Source organism: Syngnathus acus, chromosome 24 (genome assembly GCF_901709675.1).
Source record: "Syngnathus acus chromosome 24, fSynAcu1.2, whole genome shotgun sequence".
NCBI classification, from domain to species: domain Eukaryota; kingdom Metazoa; phylum Chordata; class Actinopteri; order Syngnathiformes; family Syngnathidae; genus Syngnathus; species Syngnathus acus.
Window position 1 is genome coordinate 615977 of NC_051108.1, and position 16296 is coordinate 632272.

At 50.5% G+C, this 16296-nt stretch overlaps 1 protein-coding gene across 1 annotated transcript; it reads right to left on the minus strand.

Moving 5' to 3' along the window:
* Nucleotides 1-524: 524 nt before the first annotated feature.
* ylpm1 (YLP motif containing 1) lies at nucleotides 525-11593 on the minus strand. Its single transcript, XM_037244529.1, is given in 21 exon segments — nucleotides 525-671; nucleotides 836-963; nucleotides 1363-1414; nucleotides 3529-3603; nucleotides 3675-3758; nucleotides 3828-3911; nucleotides 3992-4168; nucleotides 4425-4544; nucleotides 4629-4691; nucleotides 4772-4902; nucleotides 4968-5161; nucleotides 5326-5500; nucleotides 5582-5662; nucleotides 5722-5830; nucleotides 5897-6017; nucleotides 6095-8797; nucleotides 8898-9859; nucleotides 10076-10264; nucleotides 10354-10557; nucleotides 10741-11255; nucleotides 11258-11593. Coding segments are annotated over 21 exon segments (6327 nt in total). The 5' UTR covers nucleotides 11271-11593.
* Between the last annotated feature and the right edge of the window lie 4703 nt (nucleotides 11594-16296).

Genomic DNA, 16296 nt, shown 5'->3' on the forward strand with positions numbered 1-16296 from the left:
TTTATTGTTTCCGTACATGGTCCGAGAAACAAACAAACAAACGGTTACAGATATAAAACATCAAAAAGGCCCGTCTGAATACACAACTACCAGAATGCGGACCTAAAAATCCACCTAAAAAAAAAGCGATCCTGGTCAAGGAGAACAAAAGAATTGATTGAAGAGTCTCCTGTTTTAGCGTCCCGACATCTGCAAAACAAAACAACCCGGTTGGAGATTTGGAACAGTCCGACCGAGTCTTTGTGATGCTCAAGTGTGATGGATCGATTATTGGTGGAATTCATTTGAAAATGAAATCACGAGCGACTGACATGAACTTGCGTTGAGGTTTTACGATCCTCTCCATCTTAGCGCCAATCACAGCCTCCTTTTTGCGGCGGGCGTCAATCAATTGGCGATTTTTTACCCATTTTCACAATTGTTCAGAAAGGCTGAAATACATGACGACTGTACGCAATGTTAGTTCGAAGAAAGCCGTACATACCTTCAAGTCCAACAAACAAAAGAGCGACGGTGGTGACGCTTCAGAAATATTTTGTACGGTTGAGCGCTTTCTGTGCAAGGCGCCCGCTATCGTCTGTAATTTTTTCCCAGTCCGTTTGGCCCACCACAAAGCCGATCGCACGCTTGCGGTCGGCGTCTTTTTGCTCTTCCAGATCGGCCCACCGCACCTTCCAAAAAAGACAAGAACATTTAGCGTGACATCACAATCAAGTGAACAAAAACGTAAAGTGGTGCCTTGCAACTTTTGAAAAAAATGATGCATGACTGGAGCTCGGCGAGCGTCCGTATTAAAAGCCAGGCGGGTCAAAGCGAGTCACGGGGGCCCATTTACCCTTTTCTTCCCGGGCTGAGACTTGCGGGTGGCGTAGTCATCGGGCAGCTGAAGGTAGTCCTCCATGCCTGCCATGTGAGCGGCGTCACGCTTCCTCTTGCTGCCAATCCCCAAACCGTCCAGCTTGTCTGAAGAAACGCACCGTGGCTGTTCAGGTCACGGCCGACAAGAACCGGGCCGGCCGGGCATTTATTGGTGAAGCGCAAAATGGCTCGGCGAGCTGCTGACGCTCCTAGCTGCTGCTTTGACGTAACGACACATCGCCGATGAAAATGTCAGCGTTCGTTTGAGACGGTTAGCAGATTTCCCTCAAATCCTCAATCTGTTGTTAGCACTTTTCGTTTCGCTCTCTGAGTTTGCGCCAAAGGCTGCTCGAGGGTTTTCAGACATGCTAAATTGTCTCTTGCAAAACGTTGGTGAGCCACTGGCCAAGAATCGCTTACGGAAACAGCAAAGGCCAAGTTGGCCATTGCTTTTTTTTTTTTTTTTTTTATTAACACTGCATCACACGCATGAAGTGAACTTACCGAGTTTTGCTTCCGACGTGTCCATCTCCCATTTGCTTTTTGGAATGTAGCCCTGGATTGTGTAAAGAGACACTGCAGAAGTTAAACATCTCGGCAAGGCAAAACGAGGCAGACAGGAGAGAGAAAGAAAAGGGTTAGCTGCTGCAAAAGAAAAGACCACACTCGTTTATGAGGTCAAGTGAAAGGGCTGCAAACTAGCAGATGGTACGAAAACAATATCAACTCAGACAAATTAATCATCATAATTTGCTGACACGAGTGCGCAAGTCCATGCTAACGTCAAATACTGCATGGGACTTGTCTTTTTTGTACTTTCAAAATATTTGTTGCTCATTTATTGAATATAATAAAACACATTATGAGGCATGTGCTAGACATTGTTGACATTTGTGCAAGTTATGAGTTTTGGGAAAACAAGTGTTCTGGTGCAGCCGACTGACCTCGAGGGCCACATCGGCAACATTGGTGGACAAACATTGACAAGGTTTCAAAGGGGCAATTTTGCCTCACTCCTTTCAAGACAGACACAAAATGCCCCAAATAAAATTCACCTTTTTTTTTTTTTAACTTTGTATAACTGCCAGGAGTAGTTTTTGAACCCAGTCACACACCTTGATGGAATTTGTTCACCTTTTAAAGCCTAAAAATATGTTTTGAAAATATGTTTTGAAAATAGAGTGGCACAGAGTAGGGCAATACATGAACATGTATGTAAAACTATATATATATATAAGTAAACTAATATTTAAACATTTTTGAGTGAACAAGCGCATTTTGAGTGGCCGACATTTATGCTCCACGGACATTCGGACACGCGTCACCAACAAAATGAGTTTTTTAAGTATATATATATAAAAAAAAAAAAAATCTGATTTCTGATTTTAAAAGCAGACTTTGCAGTTTTGAGAAAACAACAAAAACAACATCAACAACAGTTTCTGTTTGTATAAGGTGACAGCAAAATATTTTTCAAACGATCATTTGCACACAGCACTGAAAATGTTCGTGGGCAGATGATTGAACAATAAAGAGTTAACGACATGCAATAGCGATATTTTATGGCTGCACTTGGAAAAGCACCGTTCAAAGATGCCATTCGCAGCGTCTCGTCAGATAAATTGACCACCATTTTTGAAAATTGATTGAATATTTAAAAGTAAAAACATCCCACAGAGTTGGCGTTGCGGATCCAGTGCGGCTATATTCAAATCTCGCTAGCGCTAGCACGTGGAGGATAGAAAAATATTCAAGATCATTTTCACATTGGACATCATTGTCTCATCTTTTGTGTTCATTGCTCAATTAGGTCAAGGAAATAATGTAAACAGAGGTTACGCAACACAAGGAGGCTCCAAAGTGGAGCCATCTTTCCAGATGGATGAAAAAATGCAAAGTGGGCAATATGCATGTGCAAGGCTGCTATGTATGAAAAGTTACAATGGGCGGAAAGTACAATGGCTGAGCCTCGGCTGAGGTCTTAACCCGTCCCCCTCATCTCATTTCTGACTAAAAATAACATTCGTATGTTTGCTCATAATCAGCTTGTTTGTTTATAGAAAGTTACAGTATTTTTTTTCCCCCCAATGTATTTTTTAATGATTATTTTACTATTTGGCAGGACTACTAAATAGTTACTCGGCTGTCCAATAACTTGAAGCAAAGATCTACGACTGTGTGACAAGAAAATGGGCAGTCGAAATACAAAAAATAAATACAAATAAAATGTCAGTGTTTCGATTCAAGTGATCAAAAGTTGATTTCATCTTTCTGTAAAGCGCTTTTAAAGTTCCCGGCTTTAATTGACCCTTAATACACATTTAGCGCAATTAATTACACCAGTGAAATTGCTTTTGACTTTTTAAAACTAACGAAAGAGGCCGTCGTAATTATTGGTTACGCAACCTTTACATTGGGTTCTATTGAATTTAATCGGTCTGATGCTTTGCTCTTACGACTTTCAAGCTTTTCTGACACTCGGCAGTTGGTCCATTTTTCGGCAGGCTTAATTAGAGCATTTCGTTTTATTTTCCATGTTTGTGAACCAGGCTGATTATCATCCCCCCCCCCCCCCCCTCTTTTATTCGAGCACGGTGTTAATGTTCTAAACAACCTAGTTTATGTGCATATGTATGGATGCCGCCAATGCGAGAGTGCTTCATGTCCTACCCGATCCCCGTCTTCCTCCTCCTCTCTCTTGGCTTCCTTGGGCTCCTCCTCGGGATGGAAGTCCTCCATTTCCACCTGGCGGGGCGACCCGTTTTGAGTTGAAGGCGCAAGCGTGGCAAGGGAGAGCGGAGCGTGGAAGAGCTCACCTCCTCGATGGCGGCGTCCTGCAGCAGGGCTCGCACGTCCAAACGCACCATATGACGAGGGGTGGACTCCCAGGTGTTGGACATCTGCATGAGGGGTGACACGAGGCGTCAAGCAATTGTGCTCGGGCCATTCAGTCATTTGCCATTTCAGACCTTGAGGATATCCTTCAGCGTGCGCGCGTGGGTGTTTCTCTTTGCGCAAGTGTGGGCGTCGGCGCTGATTTCGGCGATGTAGACCTTGACGGAACACGGGCGTTCTCGACATGAGCGAAGGGAGAGGACGGACTTGTTTTTGTGGCTCTAAGAAAACAACGTACCTCAAAGCCTTTGGTTTTGGCAGCGCTCCAGAACTGATCAAAATGCCCGACCCGGTTATTGATGGTGTCCAAGATGATGAAAGGGAAAAAGCCATCATCCAGGGTCTTCTTGAAGGTCTTGAGCATGCTGCCGCGGTAGGTGTCCTCCATCTCCGGCTCGTACTCGTACTCGAGGACCTGGAGGGGGAGGCGTCCGGTTGTCGAAGGCTTTGCAATTTTGATCAATTACAATGCCGAGCAATCGCATTCAAAAGCTGAGCATCGTGTGACGCAAGTGCCTTGGCATACAAATTGTTGAATTTTTCATTTAGACAAAAGGAGTGCTTTACCGCCATCTTTGTGGCAATTGAGGTTGCATCATATTTGTAGGATTACCTTTTGCGCAACAGTCTCAACCCTGGAGTGAAATCCACTTTTTTTTTGGAGTCCTCACCTTTCTTTTGACCCTTTTGCCCGTGTCTGGGTCTTTCTCGGTCTTCTCAACCTCTGTCATGAAGTAGTCATCCAAAACCAAAACTCTTGGTGGGGCGCCGCCACAGTCCACCTCTTTATCCTGAAGGGAGAAAGACGATCAGAAAGTTGCCCGTAAACACCAAAATGAAATTTTAAATAAAAAAATGAGCGTGCCACTCCTGACCCGTATGAGCTTTGCAACGTGGCTCTTTCCGCTGCCCGGGAGTCCTCTCATGATGACGACAATCTGTCACGACAGCGGCTTCGCAATGAGCATGAAAAAGAAAGCCACTTAGCCAGCAGAGACGCGGCGGCGGCATCAGATACCCTCTCGGGCCGCGTCAGCCTTCCGGGGGGCTTGAGAATATCGTCCACGTTCTTGATCTCGGGCTTCTTCTCCACAGCTGGCTGCGGCGTTGCCGAGGGGGGGCCTCGCTCCTCAGGGTAGCTTCTTCGGTCTAACGGACAACACGTTGACAATTCCCAGCTCTCCTTAACAGGTGCAAGATTAAAATTGCTTTACCAAAGGGAGAGGAGGGATGTCCGTAGCGCTCGGGCCCTCCGCTGCCGCCGCGCTCGTGTCCGGTGCGCTCATAGGGTGGCGGCGGCCTTTCGTAGCCCGGCCTCCCGAAAGGGTCCTCCCGATCGCGGCTGCCGCTCCGGTCCCTCTCTCGAAAGTCCAGGTCTCGTTCCCGGTAGCCCGGACGATGAGGGGGCCTGCGTGGACGGAAAAGGCAGGTGAGTTCCGATCCGATGGCTTTTCGTCAAAGCGATACGTAGCCGTGCTGAGATACCTTTCGTCAACCATCAAAAGCGAGCTTGAATTTCAAAAAAACGATCCTACTACGCGGACGCAGCGGCAGAAGCCGAGGAGGCGCTACCTATCGTCTCGATCTCTCGGAGGGTATCGTTCCCGCCCGAATCGTTCCCGTTCATATTCTTGCGGAGGGGTTTCTCTGTAGAATTCTCTTTCTCGACTGAACTCCAGGCGCTCCATGTAAGGGTCCGGTCGTCTGTCGTAATAGGGGTCCCTGCTGTAAGGATCTCGGAGAGGTTCTGAGAGCACAATGGGGAAAAAGTCCAAATGTGTCAAAAAAACAAAAAAATTCAACTTTGTCAATCAAAGGAGACACCCACCTTTTTCATAGCAGCGGTCCGGGTCGGGCCTCAACACAATCCTCTCACCATAAGCGATCCTCTCCACAGTGGTACCGGGTTCTGAAACATGTTACACGTATTGCGGCCATTGTGAAATAAAGACGGCTGGTTTGTTATACCGTGTCCGTGGGCGTAATCCACAGTCTTTGGAATCACCGTGGGCACAGACGCGGCGGGATTGGGATCCCAAGACTGCGATACGGCCGTCTGGGCAGATGAGCTCATGCCCTGCAAAGGACAACAATTGGAGTGCGGTCCAAACACCAGAGATGGCTTCGGTCATCAAATGTTTACCTTTAGCGCATTTCGGACTTCGGTCGGGATCTCCAAACCCATAATCCCGGCGGGAAGGTCAGGTAAGGTGTCAACAATCGTGTGCTGAGAAGTAGGATCGGTTTTCACCTCCTGCTGCTCCCTGATCACCAAAGGCAAGACGGGCTGAGGAACAATACCGACTGTCACGGCGCTGGAGCTCAGTCGGACGTAACCTACCGAAGGCGTTTCAATTCCTGGGCAGCCTTTAAGATGATTTCATGCTGCCGCTGGGAAAGAGCCAGCAGATTCCCTCCGTGCATGTCGCCAGAACACTCTGGCGGGTTTCCGCCAGGTTCATTTGGAAGCGGAGCTCTTTCCAGAGGAGCTTCATCTCTGCCGTCACGATAGGCGGGGAAAGCTCTTTCTGCCGGCGGGTCGAATCTAGAAGGCCGATCCCATTCGGAAGGACGTGGCAGATCTTCCGGTCGGGACGGCGGCTCCTCTGCGTAATCGCGAACTCTGATCTCGCCTCTTCTATGGTCGTACTCTTCAAAGGGACGATGCGGGGGGCCTCGCTCTCTGTCCTCAAGCCAGCGCTCATCCCGGTAGTGCTCCGGGGGTGGAGGTGGATGCTCTCTGTCTCGCGGAGAATGCTCTCTGTCCCATTCAGGGTTGAAGAACCGACCTTCATTTCGAGGGTCGTCGGAGTGAGGCGGCCTCCGGTGACGGTCGTCTTCTTCGCGGCCGTAGTCATCGACGAAAGCAAAAGCGTACGCCTCCTCCTCTTCGTGCGGCATACCGGGCCTCATCGCGCCTCCGGCCATTCCACGACCCATAGGTCGTCTCCTCATTTCGCCACCTCTTTCGAGGAGCTCGTGCGGCATTGGAGGACACCTGCCGTAGGGTGGCCGCCAGTCCTGATCGGGCTCAATCTCTTCCTGATAAAATGGCTCCTCATCAGGCTCCATGACTTTGTGAGGAGGTGCCCACCTGCCTCTTCTTGCACCGGCGTGCATTAAGTTATGAGGACCATCCCCGTGGCCCATGTAAGGACCCGGTTGCTCCATGCCCATATCGCCAGACTCCCTACCATAGCCAAATGACTCTTCCTCGACTGGCCCGTGCGCTCGGTGCGGCGGGAGTCCTCGACCCCGCATGAATCCAGGATGGCCGCGGGGTGGACGACCGCGGTTAGGCGGAAATGGAGGTCTCATCCCTCTCATTGGAGGGCCCCCATCCCCCCAACAGGGTTCCTCTTCTTCATGGTACTCAGCTGGCCCTGTTTCGTCCCATTGACTGTCCATAGGTTCCCCCCTCCCCATGTGTGGACCTCCCATCCCCATGTGCGGACCACCCCTTCCCATGGGTGGACCTCCTCTACTCATGTGCGGACCTCCCATTCCCATGGGCGGACAGCCCCTTCCCATGGGCGGACCTCCTCTCCCCATGGGTGGACCTCCTCTGCCCATGGGCGGACCACCTCTGCCCATAGGCCCGCCTCTGCCCATGGGTGGACCTGTAGCAATGTCTGGTCCTGTCATACCCATAGGCGGCCCACCTCTGCCCATTGGCGGCCCACCTCGACCCATGGGCGGCCCCCCTCGACCCATGGGGGGTCCGCCTCGGCCCATCGGGGGTCCGCCTCGAACCATCATGGGTCCGCCTCGACCCATCATGGGTCCGCCTCGACCCATGGGTGGCCCTCCTCTACCCATTGGTGGTCCTCCTCGGGGCATGGGAAAATGTCCTCTCATCATTGGCCCACCTCTACCTCTGAGAGGTCCTTGCATGGGTTCTTCGTAATACTCTTCCTCTGCGCCGAAGTGATGCTCCTCTGGCATCCAAATTTCTTCAGCTGGTTCCTCAGACTCGCCAAACTCCTCGTATGGTGGATCCTGCCAGTGACAGTCCTCTTGCGCCTGATGACATTCTTCCTCAGGAGGCATAAATTCATGAGGCTCCCCCACAGGTGCTCCTGTGTTTTGCCCCCTGAAGTCTCCGTGTCCCCTCTGCCCTCGTCCTCTGCCTTGCATGGGCTGACCTCGTCCTCTATTTGGGAAAGGACCTCCAGGTTCCGGTCTTAATTGCGCTTCTGTAGGCGGTTGTTCCTCCTCTTGTTTTTGGGAGGCGGGAGCGCTGCTGTTTGACGGGCCGTTCAATTGAAGGTAATTGGGTGAATTGGCTTGCTGTGATTCCACAGGAGGAGCAGCAGCAGCAACAGCAGCAGCAGCAGCAGCAGCAGCAGCAGCAGCAGCAGCAGCAGCAGCAGCAGGCTGGCTTAAATCACTGTCAACTTGTTTGGGGGAGTTGCAAATGTCCATAGAATCATCTTCCTCGGTGCGTGCATTTTTGTTCTGAGGTATTGGTTCGCTAGGAAGAAAAAATCCACCACTTTCCACCAAGTCATCGATCGTGTCTTTGTCCGTGGTGCCATTACTAAAATTCTTTGTATGGTTTTGCTCGTCGGTTGGAGGCAATTCAACTGCTTTTAAGGAAGAGTCCTCGCTGACAGCTTGCGTGGGGCCCTGTTGCGCTTGAGACGGGGGTTCTTCCTTTTTTGGTGGCGGAACTGGTGGGCCTTTGACAGGAGGCTGCGGGCAAGCCTGTCGAGGGGGTTGGTCAAATCTAGAGCGCTTGCCGAATGGGGGCGGCTGGTCAAATCTGGAAGCACCGTCCAAACGCTGCTTGGGCTGGTCAAACCTGGGAGGCCCATCAAAACGTGAACCGGGTTGCTGAAAACCAGGCGAAGCGTCAAAGCTCTGGCGGGGCTGATCAAACCCAGAAGGCCCATTAAAGCGCATCCTGGGTTGGTTAAACCGAGGAGGACCGTCAAAGTGCTGTTGAGGTGGCTGAAACGGAGGGGGACGATCAAAACGCTGACCAAATCTTAGAGGTCCTCCGTCAAACGTCATTGGCTGGTTGAATCCGCTGATGTTTTCTCTAAGAAAATGTTGAAACGATAAAACAATAGCGTAAAGATCGAAATTCAAGTTGGAATTTGGCCATCTGTACTTGGTTACAAATAATGATAGGTACTGACCTTGGGCCCCCAATGCTGTTGAAGTTTGGTGGCGGAACATTAACAGGACACTTGGCTCCCATTCCAGAGGGGGTGCTTCCTCTGGGTGGGGGTCCAGGAGTTGAAGTGTGCGGGGGTCCCGGCGGAGGACCCGGCGGAGGACCCGGCGGCGGACCCGGCGGAGGACCCGGCGGAGGACCGGGAGGTGGGCCTTGGGATGTGAGACTGGCAGCAACCGCAGGAGGCGTTGGTGGTGGCTGATTTATTTGTGGCTGAGTTGTTGGTGGTGGAGGCGGCGGCTGGGTCATCGGCGGGGGCGGCTGGGTCATCGGCGGGGGCGGCTGGGTCATCGGCGGGGGCGGCTGGGTCATCGGCGGGGGCGGCTGGGTCATCGGCGGGGGAGGCTGGGTCATCGGCGGGGGAGGCTGGGTCATCGGCGGGGGAGGCTGATTCATCGGCGGCGGCGGCTGAGTCATCGACGGCGGCGGCTGAGTCATCGGCGGCGGCGGCTGAGTCATCGGCGGCGGCGGCTGAGTCATCGACGGAGGCGGCTGAGTCATCGATGGCGGCGGCTGAGTCATCGATGGCGGCGGCTGAGTCATCGATGGCGGCGGCTGAGTCATCGATGGCGGCGGCTGAGTCATGGGTGGCGGCGGCTGAGTCATGGAAGGTGGTGGCATTCGCATGTCTTGTCCCGGGTAAGCGCCATACTGCGCCATGGCTGCATTGTTATACTGCATGGCGGCGTAGGGCACCATGGCAGTGAGTGCAACGATGGTCTCCTGAATGTGGACGTTGGTGGCATTCATCTGATCCTGCCACTGCTTCCACTGGCTCTCATAGTCATGCAGCTGGTCTTTGTGCGGGTACGTTTGGAACTGCTCGGACCACAGCTTGAAGGTAAGCTCCCAATCTCGGAAAAGAGGCGTGAACTGCTGCTTTTGCATTTCGTAATGCCTCAGCTGCATCTCGGGAGCCATTGACTGAAAAGGAAACGTTAAGGGCACGCTTTATTACCATGCCAAAAGCTATGCAGGTTTGAACAGATTGGAATCCCAAGTGTCAATGGAAGACATAAACGTTGCTAAATGGAATCATGTTGGAAACGCCAACACTTCATAAAAGACTTGCTTGTTTTTTATGGTAAATGGTCTTTCACCTATAAGACAGAAAGTTTGGCATTGGCTTTTATCACCCACCTCGAGGTTTGAAGGTTGCTGAATAAGTGGCTGATACTTTTCCAGTATTTGCTGAAGCTTTTCGTGCTGCTGCATTAGAGCCTGATAATGCAAGCCGACCCTCTGCTGCTGAACCTGCTGCCACTGAGCCGCCGCAGCCTGGAGTTGCTGGAGTCGGGCCGCCTCTTCCGGGTCTTGCTTTTTGTCAGGCTTACAAACGAAAAGATGACAAGATGGAGTTCAGCATGGCGAGTTGGAACTGGCCCACAGTGGCCCACAAGCACGGTCAGAAAGCTCACCTCAGGGGGTGGAGGCGGCGCCGGTTGCTCCTCCTTCGGAGGGGGAGGAGGAGGCTCGCCTTTGGGAGGCTCGGACGGAGGAGGCGGCTGCATGGCTTGGCTGCTGGGGGGGGGTTCTGCATTATTTTGATTGGGCTTGGCTTTCTCTTGCCTTAACTTCTGCAGATTCTCTAGATGCTGCTTGTACCATAGTTGCTGCTGATCCTGTGTGAAAATGAACACTCTCTTCATGTACACGAAAGTCCATCAAACAGACACATCAAACAACAAATAGTCTGAGCATGCTGCTCATACAAGCCTTTGCGGTACACCACGATTTAACACGACAGCCAAGAATAATGTGCAGTTGAAATATTAGACTGTGACTTGGCATTTGTTGACATTTACCTGCAAAGTGGAGTTCTTGTCTTTACCGACTGGGTCCTTTGCTTTTGCATCCGGAGCAGCGTTGGCGTCCAGCGGCTTAACTGACTGGCTCTCAGGCGGAGGAGCCGCTTTAGGTTCAATCTTGTGCGCGTATAAAGAAATTGGAGGCGGCTGCGAGTGGTCCGGCTGTATCGCGGCGTTGTCTCCTTTCATGTGGGAGTGCATCCCGGTGCTTCGGTCCAAAGGAGGCGCTTCCGTCGACTGCCAGGTCGGCGCCGAGTAGCCCCCCGAGAGTCCGCCACCAAAGGACGGTGGTGCGCTATTCGGATGGAGCACGTTCTGGAGCTGCTTCTGGTGCAGCATCTGGAGCTGCTGCATCTGCTGGAGGTGCTGCTCCTGCAGGCTCGAGAACATGGAGCCGCTCGACGGGGCCTGTAAAGAGCCGAAACCCGTCGGCGGGCCTGCGTGGCCTCCGCCCGGGAGCTTACGCGGCCCGGGCGCTGAGTAGTTTTGCGACTGGGGCGCACCATAGTTCCCCACGAAGGATACATTGTTCCGAAACGAGGCGTGCGGTGGGGGCGCTGCCTTTGTGCTCACATTCAGCCGGGGCCTCGATACGCACGATGCTAACGCTCGCTCGCTCGCTAGCTAGCTCTCGCCAAACGAGAGCAGCTACATCATATTATACAAACCGACAACGTCCCGTTAAAAAAAAAAAAAAAACGTTTTACCCGCACCAATAACGACTTAAATTATCTCTTGGAATTAGAAATGTGTACTTTTATTTCTCGGCTATATATTTTTTACATCCGTCGGTTGGAGTGGCTGTGAATGTGGCGTCCGCCAGTACCACCGCGAAGTGACGTCACGTATTTTGCGTGACGACTTCCGGTAATCGATACCGTTCGTTGAGGCAGTAATCGTAACTTCAGAGCATTTACTTTCATACACATTTAGGTGTGAAGGTGTGTGTGATCAGTGGTGAAACTGCTTTACTGTAATAATAATAATTTATTATTTGGACAAAATCTAAAGCAAATTCAGCGGAGAAACTAGAAACCCGCAAAAGACACAACCCAAAAACAAAAACCAAACAAACAAAAAACAAACAAACAAACAAACAAACAAACAAACAAACGCATGCAATAGAACGTGAGCTAGAACAAATATGTTGAATTACACTGGCTTGTTCCTTTTGGAGGGCTTCACCATCCTCAAGAGGTGTTATACGAATTCTGACCACGCGAGGGCGTCATTTACAAGATCATTTCTTAAGAAGCACTCAGGGTTGCGTATAAAGGTACAAAAACAAGAAATGAAACAAACCAAATGATTTAGAATTTCTAATGTGTGCCACGTACCTGTGAGCGTTTGATTGGTTTGTTGAACATTACAAAAACATGACAAGATGAAAGAAACATTCTAAGAAAGAACGTTGGGCTGGGTCAGTTGACTTCTGCTCAAGAGCAAATACCCCACAAAAAGACTTCAGGACCCGCGGGAGAACATTTGAAGGTAAAAAGAGGACCACCGACTTTAGCTTGCCCTTGAGGTCCGATACACAGCGGAGTATTTTTTTTCCAAACTTAAGACCACCAGTAAATGTGTATTCATTTTTGAGCGTAGCCACTTTAAAAAAGAAATCGTTAAAGCGGATTAATCAAGGCCACCCTGTTTAATGTCCCCCGTTAATTAGTTTGTCAGCAGTGTTTTAATATCGCCTAATGACTTCATATTTCACTGATGACATTAAAGGGGTGTGAAAAGACGGGGGAACGGCACTCTTCGGGTTCTTTGGCTTAAGACGCCCTCGGTGAATCAGACAAGGTCACGGAGGCCGAGCCTTGAGGGAGAGACGATCCATTATGGTGTGTGGAGGAAATCCCAAAGAGGAAGCTCGAAAACAGCGTGACGGGCACAATGTGATACACTTGCGCCACTGCGCTGATGAGACAGCTTAAGGCCACGCGCCACCATGCACACTGCAACCAATAAAAGCAAAGACAGCTCAAACCATGCATTGATAACAACAACAACAACAACCAATGTTGACTTTTAAGATGGACAGACAGCTGAGGTGCCCTTAATATTTTCTGGGGAATTGAAAGTGACCCCCCCCCTCCAGCGCACCCCCTGCCATTGTTGATCAGCACTTTCGGAACAAGAACAAAGAAATCAGAAATGGTAAAGCCCTGGCTCAAAGTATTGAGGACACTGCATTTTCTCTGTGATGAAAATCCGATGTTAAACAAAATGCTCACTGGAGGCTAATGGATCCCCAACACGTCCACGCGCTGCTTCCAAAATGCTTTGTTTGGCAAATCAATTTTCCCATAACCCGGTGAGGAGAAAAGTGATGCGGATTGATCGGCACCTCGCCCCCCCCCCCTCCCCTGTTCTCCCTTGACTTTGGTTCCAGAATATTGTTTGATGGCTGTATGGATTAATTGCTATGACATTTGAGAGCCTCTTCTTGGCCTTCATCGTCTGCCCGGTTCCGACGGCTTCGGGTCGCAGGCCTCTATCAACTACTGCCAGTTAAAGACCCGAAAGAGAATCAGGCGGCTAAATCCGACTTTGTTTGGAGTGGAGGTGATGCTGGCCTGATAAGATCGAGCGCATGACACTCAAAAGTGCCGCCTCAGCGTGTTTGCGGCCATGGACGTTTTATTCCGTGAACTCAAAGCAAAAAAAACAAAGGCGCCGAACGAGAGCGTATTGTGTCAAAAACCCGGCAATCGAGATTTGCCCGTTAATTGAATGTCTGCTTTTATTAATGACGGGCTTTGTAAAAAGAGACCTTGAGGGACAGAGAGGAATATGAATTGATTCATCAAAGAGCTCCGAATGAACGGAGGGAGTACCCACCCATTCGTCGCTGTGAACGCAACCAGGTGCGGGTTCACACCACTGGAGGCCATCGAGCCGCTTGACCACATCCGAGCGCAACTCCGAATCCCGGGTCATCGACAACCGGCCTTTCAACTGGCTGACGTCCCACCGACGGGACGGCCGCCCGTCTTGACAGGCGACGACGTGAGACTTGATCGGCGCTCAGGAATTCCTCCTCGGCAGGATTTCTCGTCTCTCTTTACACCTGCCGTCCGTCTGTCCTCTTTAAAGCGCCATATTGATCTTGGCCCGGGTCATGGAGGTTTGGCATCAAGGTGAGAGGAAGGGGGGCGGGGCATCCCAGAAAAAGTGACGCGCTCATGAACCAAAAGGAGATATGGCGCAATCAAGGAGACTTTGCCGACTTTTGATGCTCTGCAGCCGCTGCGGGGCCTCCTCAATGTGACCTCTGTCGCTCTCGGAGCTGCAACGTCCCCGAAGGCCCCGAAAGACAAAGGCAATCCTCAGTCTGCCTTAATTGTTGTCTTTTGCGCCTATTTAATAAAAGCCCAGCAAATTGTCTTTGGCTTGATGCGCTTTAATTGCGCTAATTATATAGCCCACGTGTTCTCAAGTCATTAACTCTTTGCTCCTAATTGGATCAAAGAGCGGAGGTCACATTTGTTGCTTTCTTCCCCGGCCGGCGCCGATTCTGCGCAACTTTTTTTGCCACTTGCTCTTTAAGAGCACGCCACTTATTAAGGAGCCTCGCAAATGTCACACGCTGCGGCGTCATCAGTCAGCTCAGCTCAGCGGCGGTAAGAAGGATTTGACATTTATTTACGCTTTGTACAAATGCAAGCGGATCAAGCAACTCAAGCTGCCTGTGCGTGGCAACATTGAGAGAGAAGGGAGGGAAGTTATTAGTCACACGGTCAAATAAAATCCAATAAAAAATAAAATGATAAATTTGGGGGCGCTTGGATTCCCTTCAGCACCACTCCAAATATGCTTTAAGATTCTTCTTTGTGACTTTTATTGGGTGGGGGTTGGGTATCCCAAAAAGCCACCCACCCCCTCTTGTTCCCACACATGCCCCCAATTACCCTGCGAGCTCCACACGTGCAACATCATTAATAAGAGACGCTAATAATGCGGGCCAGCAAGTGAGCTTTGACTAATTACAGTAATTGTATCCGAGTCATGCTCATTAAATATGAAAATTGTGTCTGCGTGAAATGAATGGCTTTCCATGATCATCCCCCCCTTGTACGGACAGGCAGGAAATAAATGAGGGCGCCGGCGTTTCTTGGAGTGCAATTAAGCGCGCGCCACCTTCCCGCACGTTTGTTTGTTATGGCTGGCTGGCTGGCTCGCTGCCTCGCCCGCCAAACGTGGGAATGCGTAAAATTGCCCTTGTGGTGCGTTTCTTTCTGCGGCGACTGTACGTTTTTCTCAACGGGAAGCGCAACAAATATGACCTCTTGACCTCAGAGCCTTCATAAAAGCAACCAATTCTATTTTTTTATCTTTGCTTCCATCTTTGTCATTTAAGCTCACGCACGAACGAGCATGTGGACGAATATAAACGTGCACGCTACTGAATGAGCAAGACGCGGCAGATAACGTCCGCAACTGATCCCCGGTAATCCCGAGGTAGTTCCCACAGAGCAGCCTGCGCGAGCGAGGGCGTACACGCCTGTGAAAATGATTTGCTGTTGCGCGTACAAGATCTTCGTACGTATTTTAAGCGTCTCACCACAAAATATTGGCCGTTGTCATCGTCTCTTGGGGTCTCGGCAGCCGTCAGGACTTCGGAGCCGGGATGAGACGAAACGAGCCTTATCCCAGAGGGCCCCCCCCTCCTGCGCTGGTAACAACCCCTACGATGCAAATGAGACACTTACCTTTCTTTAGCTGCAAAACTGTGTCACGCTCTTGTTTTGCGAAGGTCCCGATTTTCCGCTAAAGTGAGACACACGCACGAGCAAGGAGAAGAAGGTAAACAACACATCGCGTGGCGGTCAAATGCTAATGAAGGTTGAGTTTATTAAGTCTGGCTCCTTCCGGCGCTAAAGTAACTAAATCGGGCAGAGAGACATAATAAATCACCCCAATGAATCATAAATGTACAAGACTTCAATCTGCTCACTGAGAAGAATCCTTGCACGGTTTATGTTGCATAAACCATGTTTGTTTGGATGCATGACCACAACAGGAAGGCTCACAGTTTTGAATCCATTTCAACGAAGTACTTCCTGTCCAAGATGCTCTTACCTGCCCTTGAGCCTGATAGGAAAGAAAGGAAAAAAAAAAAAAAAAAAGAGTATATTCAGCATGTATTTGGTGTGGATGCGGACACCATAAATCATGAGCTTGCTCAATTTCCACTGGAGGCATATTGATGGTTAGCCATCTCCTCCGCTCACGTCCACCCGCTCGTATCGTCGGCGACAACGCGTGACTGACACTTTACAACCTATTCTCAGAGGCGCCTCGGATCGGCCGCGCCCGCCCAACTCCATCTTGACAGCGCAAGGTTGTCGTGCCATCATAGTTGTTTTTTTTTAGCAAGGTAGCAGAGCGACCAATGGCAGGTCAATGCACAGAGAACGACGACACCGCCTCCATTCAACTTTCCTTGACATCGCACACAAAACCTTTGGACCAGGCTTATTTAAGTTCTGTTTGATGGCGACTCGTCAAACTTCCCTGCCGTGCTCTGCCCACACGCAAAGACAAATG